The 23,599-nt window shown below is 37.5% G+C and overlaps 1 protein-coding gene across 4 annotated transcripts in view; it reads left to right on the top strand.

Moving 5' to 3' along the window:
* The window catches only part of PRRC1 (proline rich coiled-coil 1), a 43,928-nt gene extending 23,180 nt beyond the window's left edge, over window positions 1–20,748 (top strand). For all 4 annotated transcript variants that reach the window (XM_060008926.1, XM_060008924.1, XM_060008923.1 and 1 more), the window contains 2 exons: window positions 4,612–4,714; window positions 17,801–20,748. In XM_060008926.1, coding sequence (XP_059864909.1) covers window positions 4,612–4,714; window positions 17,801–18,010 — 313 coding nt within the window. In that variant the 3' untranslated portion in view covers window positions 18,011–20,748. The remainder of the gene's footprint in view (window positions 1–4,611; window positions 4,715–17,800) is intronic.
* The last annotated feature ends 2,851 nt before the right edge of the window (window positions 20,749–23,599 follow it).

The raw sequence follows: 23,599 nt of genomic DNA, 5'->3' as shown, positions 1-23,599 counted from the left end.
TTGTCTGGGTTTGGTATCAGGGTAATGCTGGCCTTGTAAAATGAGTTTGGAAGTGTGTCTCATCTTCTATTTTTTGGAAGAGTTTGAGAAAGATTGGTATTAATTCTTCTCTAAATCTTTGGTAGAATTCACCAGTGACACCATCTGGTTCTGGACTTTTGTGTGTTGGGAGGTTTTTGATTACTGATTCGGTCTCCTTACAAGTAATCCATTTGTTAAGATTTTCTGTTTCTTTTGATTCAGGTTGTGTGTTTTTAGGAATTTATGCATTTCTTCTAGGTTGTCCAGTTTGTTGGCGTATAATGGTTCAGTAAGAGGCTTATTATGTTTCTCTTAGGAGCAAAATATGATTACTTACACTGAACATCTAGTAAAAAAATGTATCCTATTTTAGACCCAGAGACAAAATTACGTTCTGGTCTAGCTCTGTCATCTAACTAGCTGTGTGACCTGTGTAGCTCAGCTCACCTTTCTGCTCGTTTCTCCTTTTTAATTATAAAATGGACATTGTGTTCCCTGCATGCTAAGATTGTGTTAATAATCAATTACATATGATACAGTGATTTAGTTATTGGCTTGGATGTTGACCTCCAGTAACAATCATTTACACAGTCATTCAGAGTAATGGAAGGTATGGCAAGAGGGCCTGGAGGCAGTCACTAGGTTTGAGTTCTGTTGAACACTACCTCATCTAGTTTGGAAAAACCCTCCAGCAACATAATTCATCTTTTTTTTTTTTAAATATCTTTTCACACTGATAGGTATCACCAAACACCTGTCAGTAGAGGAACATTTTTTTTTATTTTTTAAATTCTTGGCTGCATTGGGTCTGCGTTGCTGCACGTGGGCTGTACATAAAATGCTATGTACATTTTCAATGGAATTAACTTGATGTGGAGATGGTGTCAGGTAAGATCCGTGAATGATTGGGACTTGAGCTGAATTTTGAAGAGTAGGTAAAATTTGGTTAAGTAGAAAAGAATAGCTAGGACATTCTGCATGGAGGAGAAGTGTGACGATGATTAAGATGTATTCAGGGGTCAGTGATTTTATCAGCTTGGCTGAACACTGTTGGATAGGAAATCAGAAAGTAGCTGGAAGAGCTTTGATTGCTAGGTTGGGAAGTTTGAACTTTCTATGTAAGCACCAAGCAACCATCCAGTGATGATGAATATTAAAAGGTTACCAGAGGGGGAAACTGAAATATTCATTTAAGGGCTACCTTAGAGATTCCATTGTGCCTTTTTCCACGTATTATGTTTTAATAAAAATTATGACTTTGATAATACTGAACTACTTTCAATACCATTTACCCGCTTCATCTTTTGCAGTATTAAGTATCTTAATTGTGTATATATTTTAAACTCCTAAGATATTAGTATAGTTCTGTACACTCTATTCACTTATATTTATTCTCTGAATTCTTGCCTGCATTTTTGGTTTTTCTGTCTGGGATCATTGTCATTCTGCCTAAAGAGCATCCTTTGGTACTATATACATTGTGATGGAAGACCTTAGCCAGGAGTTCTCTCAGCTTTTGTCTGAAAGTGCCTTTAAAGCACCTTTATTTTCACAGGGTGTTTTTTTCTGGATGTAGAAGTCTGGATTGGCAGATCTTTTCTTTCAGTACTTTAAAGATGCTGTTGTACTGTTTTCTGGCTTCCATCATTTCTGTTACATCAGCTATCCAGCTTGTTTCTGTGAAAAGAATGTATTGTTTAGCTGCATTTAGGATTTTTTCTGTCATTTTATTTTTGCAGTTTTGTATGGTAGGTACAGGGGTGTGTGTTTGCTTAGGTATTGAATTTTTGTGGATTCCCTGAGCTTGATTCTTTCTTTCATTGGATTTTATGTCTTTCATCAGTTTTGGAAAGTCCTTGGCCATTGGATCTTCAGAATTAGCTTCTGGCCCATTTTCTGTCTTCTCTTTCTAGGACTATAATTACATGCTTGTTCACCTTCTGACTGTGCCTCAGAGTTCTCATTTGGTCAGTCCTCTCTTTCCCCTACTTCCTCACTCTGATTCTTCTGCTGTGTAGCCCATACATTGATTTTTTTTAAAAAGTAGATTTAATTTACTATTGAATACCTGTATTTTCTACTTCGACTATCTTTACCTCTCTCTTTCCTTGAATATGAGTCATATTTATTTTAAGATCTTTGTCTACTGAATCCAGTGTGTGGGCCTCTTTTAGCCTCCTTTTGGTGTGACGATAAGGTGCTGTCTTTGTGGATGCCTCATAATCTTTGAAGGCCAGGCATTGTTTATAAGAAACTCGAGAGTCTTGAGGTAATTTTGAGAAGGTTCACTCTTCCCTCTAATAAACAGAGTAGTGAGGTGTGTGGAAGGGGTAGTTTGGTGCACTTTAGATAGACTGACCTGAGTCCAGGCTGGGTTGTGCTCAGGGTCAGCTGAAAATCTTCAGCATACCTTTGAAGGGTTGTCCCTGTCCAGAATGTTACTCCATTTTGTCTTCCTTGCTTCTACAGCTCTTGGATGCCATTAGATATGACTTGTGTACTCATCCAGCTTTTCATTGGGAGCACTGGTCTGCCATCAACTGCTCCATCATACCTAGATGTGCTATTTTTCCTACCTTTTTTTGAGCAGAAGACTAGCAAATAAGGAAGATTAGGAATAGTAATTGGTATTAGGAAGTCTGTGGGTGGTTTCCAGTATGGTTTAAGGAGGAGAGGGTGAAAAGGCTGTAATATTAAGATACAGAAGGGGACTAGAGGAAGGACATGAGAACAAACAGCAAACCCATGACCCAAAACAAACACTTGATCGTTTGCTTTGGCTACTTCTCTCTGTGGTGTTCCCATGAAAAATAAATGGACAGAAGATAGTCAGGAAAATACATGCTTATAACTGAGTCAAGAAAAGACCATTGGTGTTTGCCTCCTAATAGTAAAGCCAGTATAGACCTAGCTATTTGTGATAAACTTTGCATCAGTTCATGCTACATGAGGGAAATTAGCATGTTTTATACCAAAATGGAAAAATAACCTGTGTGAACATGATTTGTCCTTATTCTGAGATTAACCTATCAAGTTCTAAAACCAAGGGTTATGTGTGAAATGGGTTAAAATGTCCTTCTGTGAAGTGACTGGTGGTAGTGGATGGTCTTTCTTTGATAAAATACAAATTGGCATACCTGTGTCAGCTCCTCAGGTGCTATTTTGATTTTTTTTCTGCTACATGAAATCTAAATGTCTTGGAACCACCATTCTTAAGCCTTTTTTAAGTCTAAGTAGCTTCCATATGGGATTGGTCGAGTCTGTCTTACTTCCCCAACCGCATGGAGAGGGTGAGGAGAAGGAGAGCATTCTTCAGCAATTGTCCTTGAGTGCGAACAGTGGAGACCACAACTTTTCCTCCTGCTGGTGGAAGGACAGGAGGAAGGAGAGAGAAGACAGCGTTTCCTCAGCCAATAGCACTAGTCAGGGAAATGGAAGAGGTCTCGGTGGGCATGACAGTGACGGCAGTTTAGATTTGAGTTGAGAAGGATGGGATATCCAGGTTGACACGCTCGGGAGCGTGACAGTAGTTTGGAGAGGAAGGGGAGTTTTTCTCGTGTGATCACCGGCATTGTAGGGGAGACTGCTCGTACCTTCAGGATTGCTGCTTTTCAGGATGTCCGTGCTGTGCCTGGAAGCTTAGTCACTACAGTTATTCTCTGCCATCTGCATAATACACAAATCATATAAAATAAAACACTGATTCATCATATACCAAATAAATTATTTAAAATAATGATTCATATAATAAATAAAATAACTATTTAAGGTTCTTAATTTAAAGGAAAATTTTAGGATGTGAATACTACAGACATTATAAACACTGAAAGTTACTCTACATATTGTTTTGTTGTTTCTTTGAATATGTAAATAAGTTTCCTAATCATATTGTATTTCATCTCACTTTAATCTGTATATTTTAAAATTTTCTTGATCTGTATCTTATTTAAACTCACGATTTCCTGATTCTGGCTAGTTAAAATGCTAGTGATATTACAGATGACCTCACCTAAGTCAGTTTTTAACTATCACTTTTTACGTGTATCTTTAAATTGAAGAAAGTTTTCTTGATTTCATGAGGCTGTTTTCAAACTGATTCGTTGTGAACAATTCAGAAAGTGTGATTAGAAGGAATTATCAGGAATGAGGAGAGGATTTGTTATTTCCTGAATGAGTTTATTTTTATAGTAACTTTGCAACTTGCCTATATATTAATTATAGAGTTGGTAATATAAATTTTCCCATATTTTAGCAAGTGACATTTTTAATTACGATGTTATTTGAATTTTCAAATGAGTAGATTTATCTGTTGCATATTTGAGCACCCCTAATTGCCATTCTTTTCTCCAAATCTTAGCAAGAAAAGGAACTTTTCATGATGAGTAATTTCAATTATTTTTTCTTTGTTGTTTTTCCTTCTCTGAATTAAGCCAACAGGGTAATTTTATATGTTGTTTTATAGATTGTCCTATTGAAAATTTCAAGGAAATGTTTTTCTAGTCAATCTGGAATGTTAGTACTTTATCTATTCACCATAACTCATTTAGCACATGCACATACACAATGTGAAACTCATGCATTCTGTTGCAGATGGTTTGACATTGGCTGTCTGATAGTTGAAGACCCTGTGCATGGTATTCATCTAGAAGCATTTACACAAGCCACACCAGTACCCTTGGAATTTGTACAACAGGTTAGTTTTATCCTTTTCTTTTTCATTATGCTTCAGAGAAACCTGAAATACTGTTTTCAAAATAAGATTTTTCATTGTTTTGCTTCACTTGTTCCTTTTAGCCTTTTCTCTTTGCTCCTTTTAGCCTTTTCTCTTTGCTTTTCAATTTTCTATTCCTTCCATGTTGTTTCAGTACCTCCCTACTTTCGTTTTCCAGCGGTCTTTGTCAAGCCATTACATGGTTAATCCTCTTTTTCTCATTGTTTTCCCTCTTTTTATGATTGTGTTCACTACCTTGTGATTGGAAAAAAAAATTGTGTTCACCTTTCATTAACTGTCTCCTTTATCTCACATTTTATTTTCTGCTGTTACTGTTACTCGATTGTCCTCATCTTCCTCTTTAGTTTGGCTCTAAAAACATGTAGAAACACATTTAGAAGTTTACAAACCTTGGATGAAAGTCACATGTCTTTTCGGTTTGTTGAAAAATGTCTACCTATCCACATAGTTTCCAGAAGAATGTTAGCATTAATATAAAATGGTTTTCATTCCTTCTATATTTTTATGTACTTTTAATCCTTAAATGAAATAGAATGTTAAGTTTGTTTACATTGGGATCTTTTCCATTTAATAGAATTTCCATCACATTTTTATGTATGTACCTTGTTAAATGTCATTTCAAAACTCTCTAAAGTTATTTGGGACTTTAGGTATTTGAGAATTTGCTAAAGCTACTGGGTTCTCCCCCAAAAGCATGCATGTATGATGTATGAACTCACATATAAATTTGGCTCACATGTTTACAGAGCCCCTGAAAGCAACCTGTGGCCTTCTTAGGGGTTTACAGGTTAGATGGGGAATAAGAATTTATGCTTGGAATTTTTAAGTTTATTGAACCTTTACTTACTTATACCATAGGATTTTACCAAAATTTCTCTTCAGAAGTTTTCAGAAGTTGAAGACATTTTTATACATGGTACTATTAAACTCACTCCAATGTGAAGGTGATTAAAAGATTGTACGCTATTATACAATAATTTAGAAAAATTACAGAAAACGGTTGATTTTCTAGGAAAATATTCTTGAATCAACAATGGCAGTTTATAACCATTAGGTTGATCAAAACCAGTCACATTTTGGCAGTTTCATATGATTTAACCTAATTATCTTAGTGAAGCCTTTTGATGCAAGAGTTTCATCTAGCTCCAAAAAAATCACTGAGTTTTAATGGTGTTGTGAGGTCTACAAGGTATTCAAAGAATACGTAATACGTGATTCTCGTGCATAGAGGTAGAAAGTTTTCCATTTTATTCTGTGAGACTAGCTTGTAACCTAACGAAAAAATAAATTATAATACAGTCAGTATCACTTAAGTAAACAGTAAAAAGTTTGAAATGTATTTATTAGAACATTAAAGTGTGTGTGGGGGTGTAGTTTTCCCCATGCCACCTAGCAGTTCTTAGGAACAGCTGGATATCGTGTGGATATCCTATAATTCAACTCAATTCTGACACCTATCCCACAGGTTAAGGGCTCAGTCCGACAAGACTGCCTGCACCCCTCCTTTCCAGACACCTATCAATCACAAGTCCAGGTTGTTACCTGAACTTCTGACTGACTGGCTGTATATCAGAGGAAATCAGAGATTCTCATTTGCTAGAGTAGCTCACAGAATGCAGGAAACCCACTTCACCCTAGATCACAGGTTTATTATAAAAGGATATAAGTCAGCAGCAGCCAGATGGAAGAGATGCATAGGGCAAGCTATGGAGAAAGGAGGTGGAGCTTCCATACCCTCTCCTAGTGCTCCACTCTCTCCAGATCTCCACACCTTCACCAACCAAGAAACTGTCTAAACCCTGTCCTTTATACTTTATAAATCAGAATATCACAATCCACTCCCTGATCTTTGAACATGTATCCCTTATAGTAAAACAGTCATAAATGTTAAATGATACCTGGCATCCCAGTTTGTCATTAATAACTATTTAGTACATTGTCATATCATGAGAAAGTCTCCCAGCATGAGGGCACATGGGTATGCAGGTTTCAAAAGCAGGAGTGGAAAATTGTTTTCTTAAGTTCTCAGAAATTAAGGAAGAAATTAATGAAGCAATCCCATTTACCATTCACATCAAAATGAATAAGATACCTAGGGATCAACCTATGTAGGGAGGCAAAAGACCTGTACTCCAAAAACTGTTTAAGACTGATGAAAGAAATTGAAGATGACACAAATGGAAAGATACCATGGTTTTGGATAGAAGAATCAATATTGTTAAAATGACCATACTACCTAAGGCAATCTACAGATTCAGTGTAGTCCCTATCAAATTACCAATGGCATTTTTCACAGAACTAGAACAAATAATTTTAAAATTTGGCTGGAAACCAAAAGACCCCTGATAGCCAAAACAATCTTAAGAAGAATGAAGCTGGAGGAATCACACTCCCTGACTTCAGACTATGCCACAAAGCTACAGTCATCAAAAACAGTATGGTACTGGCACAAATACACAGATTTAATGTAACAGGGTAGAAAGTCTGGAAATTAATTGACCACAGGTGTGTCGGTTTATCTACAGCAAAGGAGATAAGGATATACAATGGAGAAAAGATAGTCTCTTCAATAAGTGGTGCTGGAAAAAGTAGACAGCTACATGTAAAAGAATGAAATTAGAACATTCTCTAACATCATGTACAAAAATAAACTCAAACGTGGATTAAAGACCTAAATGTAACACTGGATACTATAAAACTTTTAGAGGAACACATAGGCAGAAGACTCTGACATAAATCACAGCAATATTTTTTGGATACGTCTCCCAGAGTAATGGAAATAAAAGCAAAAATAAACAAATGGGACCTAATTAAACCTTAAAAGCTTTTGCACAGCAAAGGAAACCGTGAACAAAATGAAAAGACAACCAGCAGAATGGGAGAAAACATTTGCAAAGGAAGCAACCAACAGGGATTAATCTCCAAAATATACAAACAGCTCATAAAACTCTACCACAAAAAAACAACCCAATCAAAAAATGGGCAGAAGACCCAGAGACTTTTCTTCAAAGAAGACATACAGATGACCAACAGGCACATGAAAAGATGCTCAACGTCAATAATTATTAGAGAAATGCAAATCAAAACCACAATGAGGTTATCACCTCCCACCAGTCAGAATGGCCATCATCAAGAAGTATACAAATAATAAATGCTGGAGAGGGTGTGGAGAAAAGGAAATCCTCCTGCACTGTTGGTGGGAATGTATGGAGAACAGTATAGAGGGTCCATAAAAAAACTAAAAATAGAGCTATCATATGATCCTGCAATCCAACTCCTGGGCATATACCTAGAAGAGGCAAAAACTCTAATTTGAAAAGATACGTACACCCCTATGTTCACAGCAGCACTATTTACAATTGCCAAGACATGGAATCAACCTAAATGTTCATCAACAGATGACTGGATAAAGAAGATGTGGTGTACATATATACAACGGAATATTGCTCAGCCATTAAAAAGAATGAAATAATGTCATTTTGCAGCAACATGGATGGATCTAGAGATTATCATACTAAGTAAGTCAGACAGAAAGACATATCACTTATATGTAAAAAAAAAAAATGGTACAAATGAACTTACTTAGAAAACAGAAATAGACTCAGAGACATAGAAAGCAAACTTTGGTTACCAAAGGGGATAGTGGCGGCGTGGGGCAAGGAGATAAATCAGGAGTTTGGGGTTAACAAATACACACTACTATATAAAAAGTAGATAACAAGGACTTACAGTTTCCTGTGCTATACAGTATTCAATATCTCGTAGTAGTCTATAATGAAAAAGAATCCGAAAAAGAATAGATCTGTACATACATATGTATAAATGAATCATTTTGCTGTATACCTGAAACTAACCCAACATTGTAAACCAACTATACTTCAATTTAAAAAAACAGCAGGAGGGGTGTCAGAGATACACTATATGGCTTCACCCTTTCAGGCATGTAGTATAATAGAGCTAAGAGATGGTATCATCTCTTGCTCTGAGCCTTTTTTTTTTTCTTTCCCTTTTCTCCATTCATATCCAAACTTCTCCACCTTTGGAAGGGACATTAGGTTCAGCAACTGTGCTGGTCTAGATTACAGACAGCAATACTAGGCTAGCAGATGCCTCCCCCTCATCCACTTCTATTCAGATAAGTTAAGGTTACATAGGTGCAGAACAGGTGGGCTGTCTTTACCACCAGCCCATATAGCAGCAATCACTGTTAGCCCCATTTTTTCAGATGGAGTGAAGGCACATCTTGCCCTAAAGGCCCTTAGGAGTTGTAACAAAGATTAAAAACATAGTTACAATAAAGGTGTTAAAAACAACAACAACAACAACATAGAGTGCTGAACCAGAAACTGAGCATTTGCCTCTACCACTGGGTAAGAAAAGCCCCACCTAGAGTCACTGTCTCTACCTGTAAAGAACCGTTTGTAGTCCCCCAGGGCTACCAACTAACTTGCTATGTTCAGGGCCTTCCTAACAGGAAATCTGCCACATAGCCATCTGCAGTCTCTGTCTTTTTTGCTGGTCGACAGAACAGTTTTTATTGGCATTTTGTGACTCAGAGTGTACAAGAAGAATGGGTCTAGATTCAACCCATCTCTGCATTGCTGCACTAACCCCATATTCACTCACTTCATGGACCCAGGTGGCCGTCTTGAGAGAGAGCAGGGGGATATCTGATTGTTGATTCCATTCACCTTCCAAGCCTGGAAAGGAGTTCTTCTGATGGGCATCAACATGTTCTAGTTTAATGCATCCCTCTAGTTCCCACAGTGATTTCCACAGGGTTGTGTGTCCCATATGGGCATCCTTCTAATAGGCCAGGTTTCCATTGCCCTCCTGCCTGACCATATGGCCAGGCCATTGACCACTGCCCATGACTCAGGAAAAACCAGAAGATAGGAGATTATATCACTGTTCAATTCTTTCATCACTGCTGGGAAAACAGCATGCAGTTCAGCCTTGCCTGTCTGATTTGTTTTTACCTTCCTCAGTCAGAGCAGTGGACTTCCAAATAGTATGTTATCCATCCACCTTGGAACTGCTACCCATAAACCAAGCAGCTCTTGGTTGGTCAGTTAAGAGCTGTTCATAGGGCACTGTCTACATGGCAGTCAGTTCCGGCAGCTTCTCGGGTGACTCCAAAATCTGTCCTAGAGGAAAAGAGACACCGAGCTTGTTAGTCTCCTCCCTGTATTCCCCAGACAGCATGTTCCTGTATAAACCGTTTCCATTATGGTGGAACTCTTCCGGGCACTGCCATCCCTATTAGGGTGTTTCTCCATCATCCCAGACATTTTGGGTATTTCACATTTCAGTATCATTTTATGCCCTTTAGTCATATGAGTAGCTTCAATTAATAATGTCCAGTGGCTAGGTAGTAAACATGCCTCAAATGGAAATTCTGTAGTTCGAAGTTCAAGTAGTCATTGCTGGGAGGCACTCACAGATTTTTGCCATAAGCCTCAGTCTACGTTCCACATAGGGCTGTGGCGCAGAGAGTTTTGTCCCTACCAGCACTCCAACTTCTATTCCACACTGCAGGCTCAGACAATCTTACTGGTTCCATAGAGCATGTCCAGTTAATAATGCTTGAAGGGTGGCTTTCCATCCCTTCTGTTTTACAATACTAGATAAGGGAAACGTTCCCCAGTGAGATACAGTGTCCATCCCCAAAATATAATCAGGTGAAAAAAAACACCATCACTTCACATGAAACCAGTTCAAACACACCAAGTCTCCTACAAACTTATACTGTAATTCCATCATCACTTATGTTCCTCAGTGTAGCCCCCATTGAGACTTCATCAGTGGGTTTTGGTTTTGTAATACTAGGTAGGGGAAGTGTCAACTTTCATAATCCTATCAACCATTACATTTTTACTTTCTTTCAGTTTAATTGTAGCACACATCAGGCCTTCACTAGTGGACTTTGGTAACACAGCTCAAGGGAAACTTCTCTTCTCCACTCCTGACCATTTTACTCACTCTTGTACAAAAGTCTTTGGGTCCCCAGCTAGGGATTGAGCCAAGGGGTTTTGGCCCATTTGTCAGTCTTTATCTTGATTAATCTGCCTAGTCACTGCCCCAATTGATTGCTGCTTAAATTTCTCATTGTCATTTCTACCTTCAGACTTTTAAAATTTCTCCTAACTAGGATAAATAGAGCAGACTTATTTGGGGCCCTTCAGTGTTGGGGAACCAGCAGGGAGTCCCACTCAACCTTTGGTAGTGCTGTGTTAAAACCTGTTTTAATCCCACCTATGTCTGTTTTATTCATCCTGTTTCTTAATGGCCATCTGAAGATTTCCACCCTGCTGGGATAAGTTCTGTGAATCTCCTGTTTCCTCTGTTTCATCCCAATCAAAATTTACTTTATTCACCTGTGTCTTCATAACTTTTTAAAATTTCCACCTTGTTGGGCAACTAGAGAAAGAAGAACAACCAAAAAAAAAAAAAAAAAAAACCCTAAATTAGCAAAAGGAAATAAATCATAAAGATCAGAGCAAAAATAAGTATTGGGTTGGCCAAAAAGTTCATTCGGTTAGTAAATACATTGTTCAATAAAATTCTTGGTGAAAATGAAAAACTGTGTCTTATTTTTACTTAAAACTGAAAGAACTTTTTGGCTAACCCAATAAAATAGAGATGAAGAAAAAATAGAAAAGATCAATGAAACTAAAAGCTGGTTCTTTGAAAAGATAAACAAAATTGATAAATCTTTAGCCAGACTCATCAAGAAAAAAAGGGGAGGGTGCAAATCAATAAAATTAGAAATGAAAAAGAAGTTACAACAGATGCTACAGAAATACAGAGGATCATAAGAGACTACTACAAGCAACTATATGCCAATAAAATGGACAACCTAGAAAAAATGGACAGATAAGAAAGGTATAGCCTTCCAAGACTGAACCAGGAAGAAATAGAAAATATGACTCACAAGTACTGAAGTTGAAACTGTGATTGAAAATCTAATAGCAAACAAAAGGCCAGGACCAGATGGCTTCACAGGTGAATTCTATCAAACATTCAGAGAAGAGTTGACACCTACCCTTCTGAAACTCTTCCAAAAAATTGCAGAGGAAAGAACACTCCTAAGCTCATTCTACAAGGTCACCATCACCCTGCTACCAAAACCAGACAAAGTTATCACAAAAAAAAGAAAATTACAGGCCGATATCAGTGATGAACATAGACACAAATATCCTAAACAAAATACTAGGAAACAGAATCAAACAACACATTAAAAGGATCATACACCATGATCAAGTGGGATTTATCCAGGGATGCAAGGTTTTTTCAATTTCCACAAATCAGTGTGATACACCACATTAACAAGCTGAAGAATAAAAAACATATGATCATCTCAATAGATGCAGAAAAAGCTTTTGACAAAATTTAACACCTGCTTATGATAAAAACTCCAGAAAGTGGGCATAGAGGGAACCTACCTCAACATAATAAAGGCCATATACAACAAACCCACAGCAAACACTGTTCTCAACGGTGAAAAACTGAAAGCATTTCCTCTAAGATCAGGACCAAGACAAGGATGTCCATTCTCACGACTGTTATTCAACATAGTTTTGGAAGTCCTAGCCACAGCAATCAGAGAAGTAAAAGAAATAAAAGGAATCCAAAGGAATCCAAATTGGAAGAGAAGAAGTAAAACTGTCACTGTTTGCAGATGACATGATACTATACATAGAAAATCCTAAAGATGCCACCAGAAAACTACTAGAGCTAATCAATGAATTTGGTAAAGATGCAGGATACAAAATTAATACACAGAAATCTCTTGTATCCCTATACACTAACAATGAAAGGTCAGAAAGAGAAATTAAGGAAACAACCCCATTTACCATCGCATCAAAAAGAATAAAATACCTAGGAATAAACCTACCTAATGAGGTAAAAGACCTGTACTCAGAAAACTGTAAGATACTGATGAAAGAAATCAAAGATTACGCGACCAGGTGGAGAGATATACCATGTTCTTGGATTGGAAGAATCAATATTGTGAAAATGACTATACTATACAAAGCAATCTACAGATTTAATGCAATCTCTATCAAATTACCAATGGCATTTTTCACAGAATTAGAACAAAAAAATTTACAATTTGTGTGGAAACACAAAAGACCCCAAATAGCCAAAGCAACCTCGAGAAAGAAAAACGGAGCTGGGAATCAGGCTGTCTGACTTCAGACTATACTAGAAAGCTACAGTAATCAAGACAGTATGGTACTGGCACAAAAACAGAAATATAGATCAATGGAACAGGATAGAAAGCCCAGAGATAAACCCATGCACCTATGGTCAACTAATCTATGACAAAGGAGGCAAGGATATACAATGGAGAAGACAGTCTCTTCAGTAAGTGGTGCTGGGAAAACTGGACAGCTACATGTAAAAGAATGAAATTAGAACATTCTCTAACACCATACACAAAAATAAACTCAAAATGGATTAAAGACCTAAATGTAAGACCGTATACTATAAAACTCTTAGAGGAAAACAGGCAGAACACTCTTTGACATAAATCACAGCAAGATCTTTTTCAATCCACCTCCTAGAGTAATGGAAATAAAATAAAAAATAAACAAATGGGACCTAATTAAACTTAAAAGCTTTTGCACAGCAAAGGAAACCATAAACAAAATGAATAGACAGCCCTCAGAATGCGAGAAGGTATTTGTAAATGAAGCAGCTGACAAAGTGAGAGAGTGGCATGGACATATATACACTACCAAATGTAAAACCGATAGCTAGTGGGAAGCAGCTGCATGGCACAGGGAGATCAGCTCAGTGCTTTGTGACCACCTAGAGGGGTGGGATAGGTAGGGTGGGAGGGAGGGAGTTGTAAGAGGGAAGAGATATGGTGATATTTGTTTATGTATAGCTGATTCACTGTTATAAAGCAGAAACTAACACACCATTGGAAAGCAATTATACTCCAATAAAGATGTAAAAAAAAAAAAGAGTGAAGACTATACAATGGAGAAAAGATAGTCTCTTCAATAAGTGGTGCTGGAAAAACTAGACAGCTACATATAAAAGAATGAAATTAGAACATTCTCTAACAAAAATAAACTCAAAATGATTAAAGAGCTAAATGTAAGACTGGGTACTATAGAACTCTTAAAAGAAAACATAGGCAGAACACTCTTTGACATAAGTTGCAGCAATATCTTTTTGGATCCACCTCCTAGAGTAATGAAAATAAAAACAAAACTAAACAAATGGGACCTAAGTAAACTTAAAAGCTTTTGCACAGCAAAGGAAACCATAAACAAAATGAAAAGACAACCCATAGAATGGGAGAAAATATTTGCAAAGGAAGTGACAAACAGGAGATTAATCTCCAAAATATACAGACAGCTCATGCAGCTCAATATAAAAAACAAACAAACAACCCCCCAAAAAAAAAATGGGCAGAAGACCCAAATAGACATTTCTCCAAAGAAGACATACAGATGGGTAAAAAGCACATGAATAGATGCCCAACATCATTAATCATTAGAGAGATGCAAATCAAAACTACAGTGAGGATCCACCTCACACCAGTCAGAATGGCCATCATCAAAAAGTCTGCAAATAATAAATGCTGGAGAGGGTGTGGAGAAAAGGGAACCCTCCTACACTGTTGGTGGGAATGTAAATTAGTACAGCCACATGGAGAATAGTGTTGAGGTTCCTTAAAAAACTAAAAATAGAGTTAATATATGATCCAGCAATCCACTCTTGGGCATATATCCGGAAGCAAACCATAATTTGAAAAGATACATGCACCTCAATGTTCATTACAGCACTATTTATAATAGCCAGGACATGGAAGCAACCTAAATGTCCATTGATAGATGAATGGATAAAGAAGATGTGGTACATGTACAATGGAATATTTTGCAGCCATAAAAAAGATCAAAATAATGCCATTTGCAGCAACATGGATGGACCTAGAGATTGTCATACTAAGTAAGACAGAGAAAGAAAAATATCATATGATATAGCTTATATGTGGAATATACAAAAAGGGTACAAATGAACATACTTACAACAGAAACAGAGTCACAGATGTAGAAAACAAACTTATGGTTACCAAGGGGTGGCTAGGGGGGAAGGGATAAATTGGGAGATTGGGATTGACATATAAACACTACTATATATGAAATAGATAACTAATAAGAACCTACTGTATACCACAGGGAACTCTATTCAGTACTCTCTAATGGCCTATAATGGAAAGGAATCTAAAAAAGAGTGGATACATGTATAACTGATTGACTTCACTGTACACCTGAAACTAACACAACATTGTAAATCAATTACACTCCAATAAAAATTAAAAAGAAAAAAAAAAGAAATTACAACCGTGCTAATAACTCTTAGCTAATTAGGATTAGAAGGGTATGTGTATACTGGAAAGTCAAAGCAAAAATCAGATCTAATGCTAAAACATTAGGAACCTTGTAATTGTAAGGCTGCTTCTGTCACTGTCATTCTTACATTGCTTGAAATCAGGGACTAGCACAAAAAAAAAAAAAAGAAAAAAGTCTTACAGCCAAATCTGGCCTGACCCCTGTTTTTGTAAAGAAGTGTTTTTTTGTAAAGAACATACCTGGGCCCGTTTGTTTACATACTGTTTACAGCTGCTTTTTTGCTACAGCAGGAGAATTGAGTAGTTGCTATAGAGACTGTCTGGCCCACAAAGCCTAAGATATTTACTACGTGACCCTTTTCAGAAAATGTTGGTGACTCTTTTGCTAGATGTCTGATCACTGCAAGGACAATTTTTATTCTGTTTTAAAAATATATATTGGAAAGAAACAGACATTATGCTCAAGGAACAAAGCATCAAAAGTATATATACTAATAAAACTATATATACTAATATTCAAATTTGTCTGTGACATTGCTAAGTGAAAATAAACTGCATGTAGTATCCATATATATACACACACACATATACCCATATATAATATATATACTTTATACTATATATATATACTATATACTATATATATATACTATATACCCATATATACTTTAAAATGTATATAAATGAATAGGACAAAAAGGCCTGGAAAAGTACACACAGGCTCTTAATGTGGTTAACTGTGAACAGTGGTATTCAAAGAGTGTCGTTTGCTTTTTGTTTTGCCATTTCTGCTGTCATTTCATCTCTTTCACAAGGTACAAAGTTGAGATACAAAAGTATAGGTATTGAGATTCCTTCCTCTTGTCCTTGCTCTTCAGTTCTACGCTGTTTCTTGTTTTATCCACTGCAAGATGTTCAATTCTATGTTCCCTTGTAGTTGAAATTTTTAAAGAGAATTTAAGAGACTAGAAATCAGCCCTTAAGGGGATTATAATCAGCATATATCAATATATTAGTGAAAATCAGGAAAAATTTTTATACAGTTTATGCTGGTTAAACAAATGTAAGTGATCCCTCCTCCCCCAATTAAAAACCCAGTTTCTAGATGTTAGCTGATAATGTCAAGTATTTTGATCCTCAAAAGTATGATCCTAGGCCTAGCATCATAATCATCACCTGGGAACTTGTTAAAAATGCACGCTTGAGGAAGGGTGGTAGGAGAAAGGTGGTCATAAGGTACAGACTTCCAGTTACGGGAGAAATAAGTACTGAGGATATGATGTATAGGATGGTGACTGTAGTTAACGCTATTGTATGCTATATGAAAGTCGTTAAGAGAGTAGATCTTAAGAGGTCTTGTCATAAAGAAAAAGGTTTTTTTTTTGCTTCTTTTTATTGTATCTAAATATGGGGTGATTATCATGGTAATCATTTCACAATAAATGTAAGTGAAGCCATTGTGGTGTACATCTTAAACTTAAATAGTGATATATGTCAGTTTTATCTCAAAAGTGGAAAAAAAGGATTTGTGCATTGCCCATTTAGTCTTAAAAAAAAAAGTACTCTTGGGCCCTAACCTAAGGCTATGGGATTAGGATCTGCAACTTTAGAAGCTCCCCAGATGCTTCATGTGCACATCGCATTTGAGAAACACAGTTCTGAGGACCATAGTGGTTTATCTACTATCTCTCTTTAAAACATAGTAGAATACTGATAGTGCAGTGTACCCTGTGGAAGGGAAGACAGAGCAGGCTCCCCAGCAAAATTTCTCAGAAACTATTTTATAAGTATTGTGCTCTTTCTCTTGGAACCATCTGTGAGTTTCCAATTCATTGGCCTTAGGTGGAGCATGAAAAGTGGTTTTGTTAAAAAAAAAAAAAAAAAAAAAAGCATCTCAGGCGATTGTAATATATAGCACATTTGGGAATCACTGCATGGATCCTTTCTACATATGGGTATACTCCTCTGGACTATACTTACCACCCTAAAGCCAAAAAACTATCATTCTTGGATATCAGGCAGTGGGTTTATTTTTTCATTCCTGTGTAGGTGAATAAATGATTGCCATGGAGCAGATGTAGGCTGGGTCAAGTACAAGTGATGTAACAGTGGTTGATGCTCTCTCCTGGACTGGATGTTATTTGATATATATTGGTACTAACTTATTCACACATAAACGAAGTTTCCAGGAATACTCTTCTGCAGATTAATTTAACAATTCTTTTCTGATAGGGTTGAAGCCTTAATATATGCAGTATTATCTCTCTTTCTTGTAATTGTAAGGAATTTTATTACTGTAAAAAGATAAAATAACATTTCTATTTTAGCACTAATCTTATTAACCTAAAGTGACACTGAATATAGAACTGACACTTAGGCCCTCTGACACTGAGCTCTGTTAGATAGAGTCATTAGCTTTAAGACTTAGATTGTATTTAAACAACAAAATGAGCTTAGTGTGGACATTGTAAATCAAGTCCATGTGTGCAATATTGTTTTGTGTTTTTTTTTGTAGCCTTGTAACTTCATACATTTAGCAGCATAGCCGTGTTTCTCAGGGTCTGTCATAATCTCTATGAGAAGTAACCTGAGAGACTTTGAAATGTCACTTATGACATAACTACTTCCAGTGATGTTTTTTAATGTATTAAAATATCGATTTCTTTTTTCCTTAGGCTCAAAGTCTAACTCCCCAGGACTACAGTCTGAGGTGGTCGGGCCTTTTGGTGACAGTGGGCGAAGTCCTGGAGAAGAGCTTACTCAATGTCAGCCGGACTGATTGGCATATGACTTTCACTGGCATGTCTCGTCGGCAGATGATCTACAGTGCAGCCAAAGCAGTAGCAGGCATGTATAAACAGCGCCTGTCCCCCGGGACCATGTGAGAAGGCTGGCCTGGGATACTGACACTTGCTAACTTTGAGCTGCTGGTGGAGAAGAGACAGTCCCTTCTTAAACTGGACAACTTCAGTCAGTCCAGCCGTTTTGATCATTTTCCTGTAGGCTGCAGTTTTTTTCTTAGAAAGGCATGGTGTCATTCCAGTAGATGAAAAGAAACAGATCCTTTTTCTGATTATATAATTGCACGTACCATAGTTCTCAAAAAATATATAAATATTTTTATAGGACAGTTTGATACACCAGATTTATAAGGTGCAAATTCATGTGCTAAGATATTTAACTTAATGATATGTACTTGATTATTTTGTTTTTTAAGAAATAGTTGACTAAAGAACATGTTTACCGAACACTGTTTAAAAGCATTGTTTCTTTTAATCCATGATTAATCTATTCCCTGTCCGTCTTGGAAGCTTTTCATGTGTCCATGTGATCACAGGTCTGATGCTAAGCCATGTGCTCAACAAGAGACTCTACACACCTACTTGTAGGGAGATGGTGCACTTGTCTATGCATATTTTTAACATAGGCCAGAATAACAGAATCGATCATTTTCTTTTTGGTTATCATGTTATACGCATAGCCTGAAAAATTCTTTTTTTTTTTTTTAATGTTTCAGCATTTCACATTCATACTGTACGATGAACACTGGGATAATGCATTTTATTTTTTTCATTGCTCTATGACAACTAAGGGGCAAGTGAGTCAAGCATATTTAAATTAGAAGCATTTGGGTTTTTTTGCATAATGGTATTCAGTGCTTCCAAGTAACTCTGACAACAGCCATTATTTCTGCTTTAATTCATTTCTCCAACTGTAATAGAGAAATTTTTGAGAGGAAATTACTTTCTTGTTTATGGGATCATATGACTTACTTTAAGGTTACTTATTTAGTTTGCCTTAAACACAGCTTTTCTAACTTCGTGCCATTCTGCCTTTACTTTTTATGGAAGTTTTCCAAGAAACTATTTTATAGTGAACCTGGTTTATTTAGTCCATTATGTTTGTATTTAATGAAAGCTTCTTTTTCCCCCAGATAATATATTTTACCATTTTGGGATTTATACAAATCAAAAATAGTTCATCATGTACTTTTGAACTCTATATATGAAAGTTCAAATAACTTTTTGAAGATAGTTTCTTATATAAACATAATTTAATTTTTATTTACTCTTCTATATAATTCTTTAGATGTAAAAGAATCAGCACAATCTTATAAAATCTTTTAAGGTATTGAAGCTGTTATCCTGTGCTGTCATTTCATGTAATGTTTGCTTTGTATTAATATTTCAAGCACTTGTTTGATTTCTATTTTTTTTACCTGAGGATGAGAAGATTAAGTACTAATTTTCCATCTGTGTTATGTGTTAATTTCTGTGCACTGTATAGTTGTCATTCAGTCTTCTGTGTCATTAAAAGTAATGAGAGAAAGAAGAGAGATGTAGGCATCAGTGCATGACTGACTCCACAGTCAACTTTCCCAGCCTCTTGTTTACTTTTTCATTCTTGGATTTCCCTCTTGTACAAGGGGCAAGAAAAGTAACTCATTACCTCTCACACACCAGGGCAGCATGAGCCAGGAGGTCTTTTACTGTTGGTATTTTGGCATGAGATATGCTGGTCATCAACCTAAGGCCACGGCTCCCTTCACCAATCATCCAGCTGCCCTGTCCTTTTCTTGCTTGTTTCCTTATAATTCTTGCACTAGCATTTTTTGGGAGAGTTGAGCTGGGGAGTTTTACCCTCAAGCATCTTGGGACAACCTATCTTTAACACAGTTCTTTGCCACTACTATTTTGGTCATGTTTTCTTTTCTTTTGAAGTGCTCCCAGAACTACTTACTGAATTTGATAAGTTGTATACTTTTTTTTTTTTTTTTTTTGCGGTACGTGGGCCTCTCACCGTTGTGGCCTCTCCCGTTGCGGAGCACAGGCTCCGGATGCGCAAGCCTCAGCGGCCATGGCCCACGGGCCCAGCCGCTCCGTGGCACGTGGGATCCTCCCAGACCGGGGCACGAACCCGTGTCCCCTGCATCGGCAGGCAGACTCTCAACCACTGCACCACCAGGGAAGCTCAGTTTGTATACTTTTTAATTAAGTGTTGTGAAAGAGAACAGGAAGAAATGCAGGAAGAGTAATTTTACATCAGCCTCAATTGACAGAAGGTACTCAGATTACTCAGATCAATATTATCTTGTTATTAAGTTTATCAGGTAACCCTGGACTTAGAGCTGGGCCCCAAACTTCTGGGTGGAAAAGTTTGAGCTAATACCTGTAGTTTTCTCCTCTGAATCTCTTATTATTACTTCCCCATTCTTTGTTCTTTCTCTCAAGGATTAATGAGGTGGAAAATTGAGATGAATGGATATAGACAAAATGGTAGTATGATAAATATAAGTAGATAACAGTACAGATGAAAGTGTATTATATACATTAATTCAAGTTATGCAAATTAGTAATATACTCAGGGTCAGCTAAATTAATTTAAGATGTTGTTGAATTTATTTTTTTCCTTGGCTAGAAAAAATTCTAAACAGGAATTTGTGTTCTGTGAAGCCAAATTGGTAATATTCTGTGTTCTAAAAGATCTTAGGTTATACATAAATTAAGAAACTTAGATTTTTACTCCCAGAATATGGTATTGTTTTTTAAGATACTATGCAGGATGATGTATTGGATAAAGCCAATTTTGTACGTATGTACATATGTCATAAATAAAAAATACCTCGACTTATATCCCAAGTGATTTTTTTAAAATGCTAATCATATTCATATTATATTAGAAGGACCCATATTCCTTTTTGTCTCAACTGGCTACTGGATGCCAAGAATTATGTAATAGCAGCTTCAAACACCGTCTTTCAAGTGGAACTATAACATTCAAATACAGTTGACCCTTGAACAATGAGGGTTTAGGGGAGCTGACCCTCTGTACAGTCTCAAGTCCACGTACAACTTTACAGTTAGCCCTCCATATCCATAATTCCACATCAGAGATCATCGAACCACTGATTATGTAATACTGTTCTGCTTATTTATTGAAAAACAATCTGTGTATAAGTGGACCTACACAGTGCAAACCCGTGTTGTTCAAGGGTCGACTGTGTACCAGAGTTTAACTTCAAGGTTAAAGAACTCAGAATATTTGGGGGAGAGGATACATTGAAAGTAATAGGCAGGAAGTTAAGGCCTGTGTTCATAAGGAAACCTCTCCAGTGGGGAGTTTAATTTACCCTTGACCTGCAGGAGTATCTTTTCTTGTAAAAAAAAAAAAAAAAAAAAAAAAAAAAAAATTTACTCATTACTCTTTGCTATTCTGAGCCTATGATCTCCAGACGAGGGATTTCTCTTTTGTTTTGGTGGGGGAAGGGATACATGCCAAATGACAGTAGGATATTGATTTGGGGATTTATTTGCCAAAAGACAAACTATTAATAGTTTTCAATAGACAAGAAAAACACGGTTTAGGGCCCAGGAAAAGCCCTGTTAAATTTATACTTTGTTTCAGAATTAACTGGAAGAGGGGAAAAAATGGCAACAGAAACAAAATTGGCAAAGGTCATTATCAAGGAAATTAAAAAATTTAAGGATGAAGGAAATCTTTGGAACTATCCATAAAGTGAACTCATTTTAAGGATTCAAAGCAGTAAGAAAGGGAAGAGAAGCTAACATTTATGTGATAAGTACCTATTGTTAGTTAGGCAATGGAATCGGCACTTATTTTTATAGATGACATAACCAAATCAGATTAAGCTGCTTATCCAGGATCATCCCAGCAAACAAGTTACAGAGATAGAAGTCAAATGGAATGTGTAACTTGGTAAACCATTCTCTTCCAAAACGTCCTGAATATTTCCTTCAGGAAGTTATGGGTAAATCACTTATAATTATTTTTTGAATTTAACTGAATTCAAATAGTGGCATGAGGACTTTGCCCTAGTATACTTTTAATTTTACAATATTATGTTTAAGGGAAACTATTTTATGCCTTTTCATTTTAGTTTGAGAGGGCTGCTTTGGCTTTGCTGCTGGTATGAAAATATATTTGTGATAACTGGTTATTCTAACTCCCAAAATTGAGAAACCAAAAACTAGGTTTACCTTCTAGTATTTTTAGGATAAAAGCCAGAGATGTCATTATTGTTAAGCTAGTCTTCAAGCAGGGTACTGACCACATACGTTTTTAAATACTGTAAAAATACTTATGGCTGCTTCAGGGACCACACTTTGAAAACCACTGCTGTAATACAAATCCTGACTCATTCTGCATATACTAAGGTACCTTAGAGAGAGTGATGTCACCAAGGTAGCAACATAGGTTGTTCCTGACTTTGCTCCCTCTCACAAGAAGGCCAGCTAACAACTATTCATGGACAAGCTGCCACTGAGGGAATTCCAGGCCATGGAGATGAGGCTTAAGCATCTCCCAGTGCCACAGAGACCAAGACAGACCACATTAGATGGTTAAGAGGAGTGGATACACACTGACTGCACTGTCCCCCCCCCCACCCCCCCCGGCCGCAGGCTGGAGCAGCACCTTGCTGTGAGCCTGTCGTGGAAAAAAAAAGAGGCCAGGTGACACCCAGCACTGTGGGTTGCTTTGTGGGAGCTGCTATTCTGGTCTCCAGTGGAGGGTGCAGGAGAATCTTCAGGGGTTGACCACTGGGAATCTGACTGTGATGGAGAAGGCGGAGAGGCTTAAAATCACCAGCATTCAGATCTTGAGAGATTGAGTTCATACCTGCAGTGCCCAAGTGCCAAGAGCAGCTTTGCTTATCTGCAGAACCAAGTCAGTGGAGCAATCTGACCAGGAACTTGGCAGGTCCATGTCTATCTGATTCAGGCCCTCAAATGAAGAGCCTCAGTAGTTGTGGAACCTGTTCTGCCCCAATCCAGGCAGGGGGGCTTAGCCACAGGCCAGCTGGCAGGTTGGGTGTAGCTCGTGGCCCTGCCTAACCAGAAAGGCTGGCATGAATGCCTGGAAGCTGCACAGCCCAGCAGCACAAGTAGAGGATCAGTAGGCAGAGTTGATAGTCTGTAGAGCAATCCAGTGGCCCTGTTCAGCCAGAGAACTTGGGGCACAGGATGACTTGAGTCAAGACCGCAAAGAGCCTTACTGGCCTTGCGGTTGGGTCTCCCACTGTGCCCCAACAGGGGAACATTTGCAGCCCCACCAATTCCTGAATACAGCGTTCAGCCTACCCAAAGGGAACCTAACTAGAGCACAGGGAAGCTGTAGAGCCCATCCAACAGCCATGCTTGCGGTAGAGCTTGACACAGCACATCACATGGTTTTTGCAGAATAAAACCATTGGCCCCACCTGACCAGGGAATTCAGTACATAGTCACCTGATTGGGGTCTGCAGAAAACAAGCTGTGCAGGCCCTGAGATCAGTCCGAGCAGGGAAGCTAATTCATAGGTCCACCTTTGCTGTGTATAGTACCCAATCCTGACTGCCTAGTAAGCCTGACCAGAGAACCCAGGTAACTGCAGAGCCCATCCTCTAGCCTCACTTGAGCAGAGAATCAAGCCAGCAGTTTTATGCAACTGTTTTCAGCCAGTGGCACCCACCCCTT

This window comes from Delphinus delphis, chromosome 3, assembly GCF_949987515.2.
Source record: "Delphinus delphis chromosome 3, mDelDel1.2, whole genome shotgun sequence".
NCBI lineage: Eukaryota > Metazoa > Chordata > Mammalia > Artiodactyla > Delphinidae > Delphinus > Delphinus delphis.
Note: the sequence above shows the minus strand (reverse complement) of the source record. Positions and strands in the feature narration are given on the sequence as shown.